This window comes from Macaca fascicularis, chromosome 8 (genome assembly GCF_037993035.2).
Source record: "Macaca fascicularis isolate 582-1 chromosome 8, T2T-MFA8v1.1".
Lineage (NCBI taxonomy): Eukaryota > Metazoa > Chordata > Mammalia > Primates > Cercopithecidae > Macaca > Macaca fascicularis.
This window is the reverse complement of record NC_088382.1, coordinates 3,761,955-3,775,218: the sequence shown is the minus strand read 5'-3', so window position 1 is coordinate 3,775,218 and position 13,264 is coordinate 3,761,955. Positions and strand designations below refer to the sequence as shown.

General features: G+C 36.1%; 1 protein-coding gene across 2 annotated transcripts in view; it reads left to right on the top strand.

The window, feature by feature from the left end:
* Window positions 1-13,264, top strand: part of CSMD1 (CUB and Sushi multiple domains 1) — a 2,045,798-nt gene that overhangs the window by 1,593,512 nt on the left and 439,022 nt on the right. For both annotated transcript variants that reach the window (XM_005562521.5, XM_065518732.2), the window contains exons 13-16: window positions 1,091-1,273; window positions 2,474-2,800; window positions 4,528-4,722; window positions 11,236-11,374. In XM_005562521.5, the coding sequence (XP_005562578.3) occupies window positions 1,091-1,273; window positions 2,474-2,800; window positions 4,528-4,722; window positions 11,236-11,374 (844 nt within the window). The remainder of the gene's footprint in view (window positions 1-1,090; window positions 1,274-2,473; window positions 2,801-4,527; window positions 4,723-11,235; window positions 11,375-13,264) is intronic.

Genomic DNA, 13,264 nt, shown 5'->3' with positions numbered 1-13,264 from the left:
GTGTGCAAGGATTTTATCTCTTTCGTTCACTAAGCCCAATACCTAGAAGAGGACCTGACACACAGTGGTTCTCAAAACAATTCTTTAAAATGAATAAATAAAGAACACACTTTAATGAAAACATTCTGCATAGTTAACATTTGAGACAGATCAACGTTTGAAATATATTATAGGTTTGGTGTATTTGGATGCATGTTTTATTACAGTGATGTGTTAATGAAAGATTGATTCTGAATATTTTGTTTTCCTCTGTAGACCAAACTGTTTTTCATTCTGTTTCATAAATGAGTGTTAACATTCATTTTAGGGAAAGAAGATTCAAATAGATTCTATTTATTTAAATACTCAGTAGGGAATGAAGAATCTTTTCTGTATTGTTTATGGCAAAAAGCACATAGTTGAAAACAAAACTGGTATTTGCATTTTAGTAGTAGCAATTGCAGAGAAAAGACCAGACATATCCAGAAGGTGCACTGATTAATTGCAGCATTTGTGTTGTCAGCATATCTGTGTAGCCATGTGTATCCCTTAAAAGACAGCAAATTAAATACCTTTCTCTTTGTGAAATGACCTTCCTTTTATTTATTTATTTATTTATTTTGGTATTTGAAATTAAATTTAAGATCAATTGAATATCCTTTAGAAACTGTTTACAGCCGGGCGCGGTGGCTCACGCCTGTAATCCCAGCACTTTGGGAGGCCGAGGCGGGCGGATCACAAGGTCAGGAGATCGAGACCACGGTGAAACCCCGTCTCTACTAAAAATACAAAAAAATTAGCCGGGCGCGGTTGTGGGCGCCTGTAGTCCCAGCTACTCGGGAGGCTGAGGCAGGAGAATGGCGTGAACCCGGGAGGCGGAGCTTGCAGTGAGCCGAGATCGCGCCACTGCACTCCAGCCTGGGCAACAGAGCGAGACTCCGTCTCAAAAAAAAAAAAAAAAAAAAAAAAAAAAAAAAAAAAGAAACTGTTTACAAAAATGATGTTTAGTTCAGCAAAAAGAAGCCATGTGTTCACTTTCTAAAGTGGAGAGATAAAAATATTCCTTGTGTGTGTGTTTTTTTTAAGGGTTCATTTGTTTTTCCATTTTCAGAAATTGAAAAGGGAGGGTGTGGGGATCCTGGAATCCCCGCCTACGGGAAGCGGACGGGCAGCAGTTTCCTCCATGGAGACACACTCACCTTTGAATGCCCGGCGGCCTTTGAGTTGGTGGGGGAGAGAGTTATCACCTGTCAGCAGAACAATCAGTGGTCTGGCAACAAGCCCAGCTGTGTATGTGAGTATTGCGCCTTGACCTGGACTCCCTCCTGTCCTGCAAGGATCTTGCAAGGGGAGAAAAGGAGAAAGACACAGACCACCCATTTAGGGAGGGCAGCTTTCAGAATAGCTCAGGGTGCCACATTTACTGGAAACATGCAAGGACATTCTCAAACACCAAATTGCCTGCTTTCTTCATTTAATAAAAACTAATTTATAATTTTATTACATCTACTCGATAAAATGTACTTGAACGTTTCCTGCCAGAAAGGTCATCACGTATATCATTGTTTCCATCAAAAGCTGATCATGTTCTGCTGTATCAGACATCAGTACAGCAAGAGAGTCTTTTGTGACTTAATAATGCTGTATAACACTTAAACACAAGCTGTTCACCAGTGTGAGCATGGGTGGTGGTACTGGTTTGGAATTCAGTTGACGAGCTGCCCACTTCCTCTTAAAAATACTATTTTAACAAGTAGAAAAGACTTCACAGTCAATTTTAAAGGAGGGTTTATTTGTAAATAAATATAGCAATGGCTGAAAAGTGGGTATGAAATTATGTGGAATAAGAAGCAAAAATGTACTCTAGAGAGAAATCCAACAGTTTCTCCCTCCGAAAAATTATTTATGTATTATATATATATATGATTTTAAGTATATATTCTTAAAAGTGGATTTTTCAAAATATTTTTATATTATCCAACTAGAACATGATCTGATGTTTCCAAGTTATTTATTTATTCATCTTTACCCTGTAACTAATAAAAATTTTAAATAACTGGAGAAATGCACTTACAGGAAAGTATAAAATATAAATTAAAAGTTATCACGAAAGAGTAGGCTGAATTGTTCCTAGGATATAGGCATATACTTTTCCATATATTAATATTTGCTCTTCTGAAGGCAGAAAGTTATAACTAGAAATTATAATATTTGGCACACGTTTTTAGTCAACTTGAAAGGATCATTTTTGAACCAAGCTTGTGCTTGATTATGTATAGGTTCTGGTTGTGCTCTATAAGATAATGAAATATTGGACTTACAAATCAGGAGAGGAGAAAACATTATGGTCCAGAAGTACTTATATTAAAATAGTTGGATCATCATAGCTATTTGTAGGCATGAATTGCCTTTCCAGGTTCTTAGCAATCTGTTTCACATGGCAGTTCTTTGGATATGTGCAAAACTGTTTGAAAATATATTTGCGTCTTCACAGTTTCATGTTTCTTCAACTTTACGGCATCATCTGGGATTATTCTCTCACCAAATTATCCAGAGGAATATGGGAACAACATGAACTGTGTCTGGTTGATTATCTCAGAGCCAGGAAGTCGAATTCACCTAATCTTTAATGATTTTGATGTGGAGCCTCAATTTGACTTTCTTGCGGTCAAGGATGATGGCATTTCTGACATAACTGTCCTGGGTACTTTTTCTGGCAATGAAGTGCCTTCCCAGCTGGCCAGCAGTGGACATATAGTTCGCTTGGAATTTCAGTCCGACCATTCCACTACTGGCAGAGGGTTCAACATCACTTACACCAGTAAGTACACCCACGCAGTCAACACATCCAAGTTCCCATTTTACTCACATGTTCCCATTTTGCTTATATGTATGTGAAGCTGCATTTCATGGCTGATACTTCAGAAGTTTTATGATCATTACGAAAATGAGAGTAGTAAAATTATATAGTGTTATCCTGAAAACTTAAAAACAAATGCATCACTGTATTTAGATTGGTGGTGTCATCACTCCTAAACTAAGGAGCTGGATCTCCTCTCTCTTTCATCTCCTTGCATCTCTTTCTCTGTGGTTTTCCATTTATCCATCCATCCATTCATCCATCCATCATTCCATCCACCCATGCACCCACCCAACCATTATTCCATTTATTCTTCCATCCATCCATCCATCCATCCATCCATCCATCCATCCATCCATCCATCTGTATCCTTTCATTCATCCATCCCTCATTTCATCCATCCATGCTTCTATCCATCCATCCTTTCTTCCATCCATCTTTCCATCCATCCTTCCATCTATCCATCCATCCATCCATCATCCATCCTTCCATCCATTTATCATTCCATCCATCCATCATTCCATCCATCCTTCCATCTATCCATCCATCCGTCCCTCCATCCATTCATCATTCCATCCATCCATCATTCCGTCAATCCATTGTTTATGCATCTTTCCATGCATCCATTCATCATTCATCCATCTGTCCATCCATTCATCCATTATTCCATCTGTCATTCCATTTATCCTTCCATCCATCCATCTATCCATATCCTTCCATTCATCCTTCCCTTCCTTCTATCCTTTCGTTCATCCATTTATCTATTATTTCATCCATCCATCCATCCATATCCCTCCATTTATCCATCCTTCCATCTGTCCATCCATTCATCCATCCTTCAATTCATCTTTCCATCCATCCTTCCATTCATCCATATAGCCAGGCAGGCACTCATTCTTCCTTCTGTTCTTCTTCCCATCTATACAACCATCCACCCACCCACTCAGCCACCTATGCATCTTTCCTGCAACAAAGTAGTGTAGTAAAAACAACTGAGTAATATGATGTCAGGAGCCAAGGATTAAAATACAGCACTAGTATGTAATTAGTGAAGTTTAATGACAACTAACTTCTCTTTGCTTTAGGCTCCTCATTTTAAAACCTATTTTATATAAGAATATCTACTTAAATGCACTGTAGAGGGAATAAAGTGAGAGAATATTAATATGAATAATACTTTATTATGATGTACTAACTGCCTACTTTCTTAGGCACAATACTTAGAATTGGGCAATAATTGTTTCATTTAATGTTACAGTAACTAGAGGATATAAACTTAATAGCCTCTCATTCTGTAAATAAAGATAGCTAGGCTTAGAGCATCGAGTCATCTGCCCAATGTCCGAGTCCTGACATAGCAAGAAAAAAAATCACAATTCTAACGAGAGAAATCCTGAGCCCACTTTCTACCACCCGCTGTATCAGTTCTCTCTTCATCTAAGCTCATATGAAAAGTGCTTTAAAAACCCTAAATTGCTGTATAAATGATAGTTATATCTGTTCATCTCCCTGCTCCCTCTTTCTCACTAGACACTGATATTTATTAATGTATTATCTATCTATGAATGATACAACTGAAATGTATATAATTATATACATTATACGAATGCTTTATAAGCTTGTTCTATTTTCTTTTTTAATATGTGTAATTAACACTCAAGTATTTTTGTTCCTTTTTTTTCTTTCAGCATTTGGTCAGAACGAGTGCCATGATCCCGGCATTCCTATAAATGGGCGGCGTTTTGGTGACAGGTTTCTACTCGGGAGCTCGGTTTCTTTCCACTGTGACGATGGCTTTGTCAAGACCCAGGGATCCGAGTCCATCACCTGCATCCTGCAAGACGGGAACGTGGTCTGGAGCTCCACTGTGCCCCGCTGTGAAGGTGCAGTCCCTGCCACCACCCACTCTTCTCCTTTGAAGTCACACATCTATCTTCAGGCATACACACACAAACCAACAAACTGCGTTAGCTTGCTAGGGCTGTCCTAACAAAATACCACACAGAGTCGCTGAAACAATAGGAACGTACAGTCTCCCAGTTCTGGAGGCTGGAAGTCTGAGATCCAGGTGACATCGGCAGGAGAGTTCCTTCTGTGACTGTGAGGGAGGATCTGCCCCAGCCTGGTCCTCCAGCTCCCGGCGGTTTGGGGCAATCTCTGGCATTCCGTGGCTGGAGAAGCCTCACCCTCATCTCTGCCTCCAGACTCACAAGGAGCTCTCCCTGTGTGTGTGTTTCTGTCCCTGTGTCTAAATTCTCCTTGTTAAAAGGACACAGTCATATTGGATTGAGGTCCCCCTATTCCAGCAACACCTTATCCTAACTAAATTCATCTGCAAGGACTGTATCTTCAAATACAGTCACCATCCGAGGCACTGAGGGTTAGGACCTCAATGTATGAACTTTGAGGGGACGAAATTCAACCTATAACAGTGTTGCTTAGAGTTAACTATTTTGTTGTTCTCATTACAGCTGACATAAATACCACCTAATTTTCTTCTTCTTATTTCTGTTCTGGTTACTTATCTAATAAATATAGAGAGGAAAATATTTTAAGGAAAAAGATGTTGCCTCTGATAATTACTCATTTTAAAAATGTTTACTTAGAGTATATGTTCACATTCCATATCAGAATAGTCAGTGCACAATAACCTAAGAAAATATTTTTTAAAAAACTTACCTCCAGTATATATCAAAGAAGTACAAATTTAAAAAGAAAAGTAAAATACCATTTCTGCTTATCTTATTAGCATAGATTTGAACAGGTGAATAAGATGTATTATTGAAAGGGTTATGTAGAAACTGGCATTTCCTAGTCATGCTATAGATGATACAAAATCACAGTATTGTAGTGAAAATTCTTAGTAGGACTCTTAAAATTGTTCTTGTCTTTTGAGTCATACATTATATTCCTGGATCAATATCATAAAGAAATAGTGAAGCAACTATACAAATTTTTTCAAGAATGTTTTCTGCAAGACTATTTATAGCAGAAGAGCTGGAAATGATTCAACTTTAAACAGCAGAGGATTGGTTAGATAAATCATGAAGAATAATAGGTGTCAATATGAAGATCATAAGATCAAAGAGTCTCAGGTATCCTTAGCATGTGAAAGACCAAAGGATGGAGGTACATGTGTCACAGATACATACATATCTCATGATAATTATTTTGTAAAACACTAAAAAGAAGGCTATACACCAAAATGTTAATTATGGTTACGGGTGATTTTTCCCTCTTAGTTTATTTTTATTTTCTTAATTGTCTTTGTCAACATGTATTTATTTTAAGTAAGTGACTAGAAAAGGAATATGTATTAAATATCACATACAGTTGAGAATTTCTCCCCTGTCTCAAATACCTCGAAATGACATTCTCAGACCCATAATCTCTATCAAGGAGTCTAAGCAGAGCTGGGATCTAGGTGTGGAGCATTAAACTCCTCTGTGACAACCACAGTGTAATGGGGCTATGATCCTTCACCACCTCATCCTGCCCTGACCCACCTCCAAAGTTACTCACCATTACTCAAAGTAGAAATGCTTTTTTTTTTTTTTTTTTTTTTTGAGACAGAGTCTGGCTCTGTCGCTCAGGCTGGAGTGCAGTGGTGCAATCTCAGCTCACTGTAACCTCCGCCTCCCAGATTCAAGCAATTCTTCTGCTTCAGCTGTCCTGAGTAACTAGGACTACAGACACCTGCCACCACGCCTGGCTAATTTTTGTATTTTTAGTAGAGCGGAGCTTTCACCATGTTGGCCAGGCTGATCTTGAACTCCTGACCTCAGAGGAGAAGTAGAAACTTCTAACCAAGTCCTATTTATTGTAATCATCTGGTGATACTAAATGTAAGGGAGGGCATTCTGATGTTCACCCTTTTCATACACTGTAAAAACAATTTGTGGGTGGACGAGAAGCACCACCCATGGGTGAAATATTGATACATAGAAGGGCAAGAAAACATTCTTAATAGTTGAAATTTCATTTATATCTATTCCTATCACGTATCGTAAATGTACAGTTTTTGTGTTTTATGTTGTACAAAATGTTAATAAAAGGGTAGGTTTTCATCTTTTATAAATAAGTAAATATATACACATGTGGTGCTCAAATATACAATACTAATTACAGTGCACAGTTAGTCATGGGTGCAAATCATGTTCTAGCCAAGCATATGGCTGTGATTTGGAAGCATGAATTTTCAGGAGAAAGAAGTTTAAAGTGAACAGTACACTCTCATCTCTGTTCTGTCCTGGCCACAAGTCAAGCTGTCCCTTATGTCCTTTACTGTAATAGGCTGATTGCAGATGTGTTACAAGCTGCAGGGTGAGTGTGGACCACAGCACAAACAGGGTGAGGTTAAAGGCAAAAGCCAACTATAGGTTGTTAACAAAGGAAACCCTCGGCAGAAAGAAAAAGTTAATAGGAAAAGATGTTAAAAGTCTACCTGCACGGGAAACCTAATGACTGAGTGCAGCTGAGCCTCAGAGAAGGTAGGGGACACTCTGATGGAACAGGTGGGTACCCCAATCAATGCCTCTGCTGAAAACAAATAGAAAACCAACTTTCAGAAGTAAATGTATCTAGTAGGGAAAACAGTAATATAGCAATGAAGTAGTGAGTAATACGGATAGCAAACTTGATTTAAGAAATGTTTCAAGAACCTCACATCCCTTACAGAATACTCCTATTTATTGTTTTTCTCAAAAAAATATTTTTAAAAATCAATTATATAATTGACCATAAAGTGAACCTTAACAAATTACAATAAGTTATAGGTCACATGCCCTGTAATATTCCAATTAAAGTAGAAATATGCAATAAAAATAGAACCACAAGCAAATCTCATTGACATCAAAAGTCCACTATAATTTTACATTAAATAGAAACTCAAACCTTAATGCCTGTGCTATCCCACCTGGAAGCCATGCGAACAGTACTTTCTAATAGAAACAATGTGAGACAGCAAAACCTGTGTTTCAAGGAAAATGTATATCTTTAAGTCCTCTAATGTAGAACAAAATGATCAAAAAATAAAGAAATTTAATAAGATTGAAAAGTTAGAAAAAACAAAAATAAATTAGGATGCTATTAAAAAAATTCAAGTGTTATAAACAATTTAAAGCAAGGGTGAGTTCTTTGTTAATATCAATAAGCTAGACAAACTGTTTATGATTCTGATAAAAGGAACTAGGAAATGAAAATGTTATAGATGTTTAGTAACATAAAAGAGAAATTATCCCTGTCACAAAAATAATATAACTTTACATAAACAATGAAAACCTCACAATAGAGCAATTTTTTTATTTAAAAGCGTAGGTTATTTATTTATTCTGGAAGAATTTCTTGGATGCCAGGCACATGTTGAATATAAATTGTATGGCCTCTGGGCAAAAGGTTTCTCTTTCTTTCTTTGTTCTGCTTCTAACAGGCTCATATTTCTCAATGCAGCTCAGTAGCATCATTAAAAACTCAAGCTATTTTGGGGAAAAATGACTATACATGAAAACATCAACTCTATGGCCGCAAATCTTAAAGTCTGTAGCAAATGGGTAATTTTCTAGCAAAAGATAAAATACCAAAAATGACTCAAATAAACAGTATAAAATGTGAGTAAAGTACCATAGGAAAGAATTGAAAAAAAGATTAAGGATTGAACATCGAAAAAGACACAAGTACCCTACAGGGGAGTGAGTTCTCTTTCAAGTCTAGAGAAGCTTAGTGTTGTGCGCTAGGGCAGATAATGGAAAAGACCGGCTGCCTCCTACATAACATTTCATCAAGCCAACATTACTGTAACCCAAATCAGACTGTTCTATGAAAAATAAAGCTATAGGAAAAAATGCACATGTAATCAAGAAGGTTTGTGTTTTCTTTTTGTTTTTTTTTTTTTAGAAATACAGTATCAGGGAGTTCATCCCTGTAATTTAAATTATTTAAAAAATAAAAAGAAAGCAAAGAAGAAATTGCTTTCTAAACCCCTCATCCATATATTTGCTTTTTTGTTATCAGCTAAGTGAATATGAACATCATTGATGTCGTTCATCACATATTTTTGGTCTCCATCAAGTGGAATGTCTTTTCTGGAATCTTGTGGATTAAAGGAACCTTGTGATGGGTTCTGGTCTGTTAGGAATATGTGGAAGTGATGTACTCAACTTCTGGCTCAGCATCTTTGATTGCCCTCGCAAGACCTTTTCCCATCTGCCACAGCAGCTGAAGAAGGGACCTGTGTCTCAGAGACCTAGACGTGCCACATGTGTGAGAAATTCACTTCCCATTGTAGCTACTACAGTTACAGGACTGTTTGTTACCACAGTGTAATCTAATCCAAACTGACTAATACGAACTTATTACTTACTATTTACTTACTTACTATCTACTTACTGAGACTATTACTTACAATTTTAGTGTAAATTTTGCTTATCGACAGTATAATTATTAAAGTGTCTATGTCATCAGGATAAAGCATTTCAGGTTCAGTGTACACTGTAAATTATAAAGTGATGGGTAAGAGTATAATAAAATAATATTAATATGTGACAAGTTAGATATATTCCAAGAAATATAAAAATCCAAAATAAAAAAATTACTAAAATAAAGGAAACTTTTGGTTTTGTATTTATATGGAAAATAAGACATAGAAATAACTCATGCAGATTTTAGAAATAGCTCAATTACCATAATTTTTTTGGAATTCTGCATCTGCCATATGTCTTTCTTATATAGTATCTTTGGATGGTTAAACATGACAAAATAAACATATATTTAATATATTTAATTTTGCTTAAGTTGTGTTCTTAAAAAGATTTGCTGCATCACTTTACAAAACAAAGGAATTAAGTTATATATAATATTTATGTATATGGATATGTGATTCATAGGCTCCAAATGTGAATTTAAGAACTTAACTAGAAAAATTAAAATAGTAATTAGTATAAACTTGTTATTTTAAAAATTGTTATCACAAAAAATCAAGTGTTCTTCAGGAGCTCAAATTCATAAAAATTACCCTGATTGCATATTTTTAAACTATAGAATAATGCATAGGTATAGAAATAACAATTGCAACTTATTTGGTAAAAAAAAAAAGAAAAAGAAAAGAAAAACTATCAAAAATGTGATCTACAAAGCAATCCCAGTGCTATCCATTATTAACATGTTTTTAAATTCCACTCCCCTGTTCACTGAATAAAAATTTCATTTTATTTATAATATATGGGCAATTTTTTATCCTGCTTTTGAAGTTTAATATTCTATTGCAAAGATTTTCCCATAACAAAATTTGCAAATGTTACTTCAAATATATTTGAATTCCAATATATTCCAATATATGGTCATGCACTTTCCATAATTTTTTTACTTTTATTTTTTATTTATTTGTTTCCTGATGTAAATTAAGATGCTATTGGTAAATCCATAAATTTCGCTAATTCATATTTTTTCTAGCATCAAAACATGTCTAAAATAATATAAACTTTTTGCATTCTTGCATTATACATATGGCAATTTTTAAATAAAAGAAATATTTTTTCTAAAACATTTTTTTTTTACCTTGGAGTGTTTTCATGTACTTTATTTGATATCTATAAATTCACAAAGATGGTTACTAATGGCAAATAATTTTGAGAGAGAATACATAAAATCTGAAAAAAAAAAAAAAAAACATGTGGCCAGAGACATAGTCTTAATTATGGTATGAAATATTATATGCCATTTAAAATTCCTTTAGATGTTACAGGTATGTATAATCACTTTCACTGAGCATTAGTTATATACCCTTTCAAACTTTATTTCTCCTTTGCAATTAGAAATCACTGTCACATAACCTTTCAAAAGGGTCAATGCAGTCTAATTCTATACTTATCAAATTTGATTGAAAGTTTTGTTTCCTAACACTCACAAATTATATGTTGCATGTGGCTGTTTATTTTAATAAAATGCACACAATGGAAGTAAATAGACACATACATACACACATACACACACCTAAGGATGTGTGTATGTATCCATTTTGAAATGTGAGGTCATTTTACATTTGCTTATCCATAGATATTTGTTAAATTCCAAATGCATGTGAACTATAGATAACTGGGCATGTACGTCGTGAAGTGGTTGGCAATTAAATAAGGTAAGTCAGTTAGCACAGAGAACTCACGTATATATTACCATTACTAGAGAAAAAGAACTTTGCTTCAAGTTAATGATAAGTACGTGGAGGTAGCATATATAGACCCTGCTTTCAATAAATGTACGATTTGCTTGGGAATAAGATTTGCTTTGATACTTGAAAATATTCAATCCATGAACACAGAAGCAAATTCTTGCTGTTATTCAGGTGTTGTTATGGCATATCTTTGTTTCATTTGATCTAATAGATATTGTGCATCTTGTTTTAGCTCCATGTGGTGGACATCTGACAGCGTCCAGCGGAGTCATTTTGCCTCCTGGATGGCCAGGGTATTATAAGGATTCTTTAAATTGTGAATGGATCATTGAAGCAAAACCAGGCCACTCTATCAAAATAACTTTCGATAGGTAAGAAAACCAAATTAGTCTTCATTTGAACTCAATGATATGTGTCTCTTCCGTATTTTTAGTAAATTGATCTTAAACCTTAAAAAGATGGCAGTTCTCTTCGGTTCCCGCAAAGGAGCACACTTTACCAGAAGCAGGCACTTACTTGTACGTTTTGTTCTTCTTCAGTGCTCTCTCTAAGCCCACCCTGAGCCCCAGCTCTGGAGGTTAGTAGGGGAAGTGCCGGTCCTGGAGGACCATTCCTGAGGTCCGACCCTTGTATCTGACTCTGGGTTTTGGAGCCGCACTGGAATCCATTCTGCTTGGTGTCTGATTGCACATGGAAGTCGCTCTGGGTCCCCTGGTGCCTTAGGTGCCTGCTGTGGCAGAGGAAATCAGCTCTGCTGTTCTGGTGGTGGCCGCTGGTCACTAAGGGCAGCTAGTGATGATGAGTGGGCAGTGGAGTACGGCAGCAGTTCCATCACCAGCTCATCGCCTGTGAGTGATACTGTCACTAGAACATTGCTTGGCTTAGCTATTGAACAATGCATTTCAGGATCTAAAACATAAGCATGCTGGGCTGTGTAGGTATTTGTTTATTTAAACATAAGCCTGCTGTTGGAGTTCGGCATAGTAAGTTTTTCCCGTTTGTCTCAACACTGAAACCAAATTGATGATTAAAAACTAAAAACGCTTTGGCATGAGCCACGCGAACCAAAGGCTAGGGAAGCATCTTCGTTTAATGTTTCAAGGTTGCTCTCTGCATAGCATGGGGCTTTCTCTAACAATGACCTTCTTCTAGATTAGACTATATTCTGGATTTCAGTATCTAGAATATTATGGTGTCTCAAGATAGATGAACATCATTATATTAACATCAATACAGGAAAGGTTTTCAGCAGGAGTTAACTTTCAGTAATTATATTTATTTGAAATAATTATTTTTATTTTTTTACTTGCCTCTGACAAAATAATAATAATCCCCAATAGGACAATCTCTCAGAACAAAAGAAAAAAAAGTTTGTAAATCCAACTATATGAGAGAGTGAATTACTGTGTATAATCAGTCATTTGAAAAAATATTAACTCTGTAAATATTCAGTTGATTACATTTGGTTTCTTAGTAATTTCTCCACTTTCTGGTATTGGCAGGTGGAGCTGAAGCACACCGTGACTCCCAGAAGCATATCAAATTTAAGTAATTTAGGAAAAGTAGTGATCCTATATTCTTGTCTGGAACAGTTTATTAGCCCTCTATTTTCAGTTGCCTGAAGCAAGATATTTGCTTGATTTTTCCCAATCTTGTTCATTCAATATTATTTCAGTGTGCTGTTTTGCTAAATTCCATTGGAAATACCCAATATTTCTAATATTTTTAGACATGTGTGATCTTTACTCTAGACATAGTACATAGCTCTGAAAAGATGAATTGCATAAGGAAATGTGTTTTTCAACCATGACCGATGGACTGACACTTTCTTAAAGGATGGGATTGTGCACGCTAATTCTGAGCCCTGTGCTGATGGTGTTGCCAGACAGTGTGTGTTAGTTAGGCTGCCCCACAGCAAAGAACATCCAGAAGTTTCTGTTTCCAAGGTCACCCCAGAAATCTTCCAGCTGTTGAAATATGCACTTTGTCAGACTTTGTCAGTCCTCACTGTTACTAAAGAAACAGGATAGGACAACTTCAGTGTGACTACATCAAAGGAGATTGCTTTCACGCTTATCCAGACTTCTTGAATTTGAACTCAAACAACTAATAAATCAGTTTTTAGAAAAAGATTTAGAATAGTGTCATAAGACAAAGTTGGCATTATCAGATCCCAAATGTGCCAGCCTGTGTCCCTGTTCTGGTCCAGCCGTGTGATGTACAAATGGTTAGAACTAATGAAAGAATGGGGCTCAGGGTAC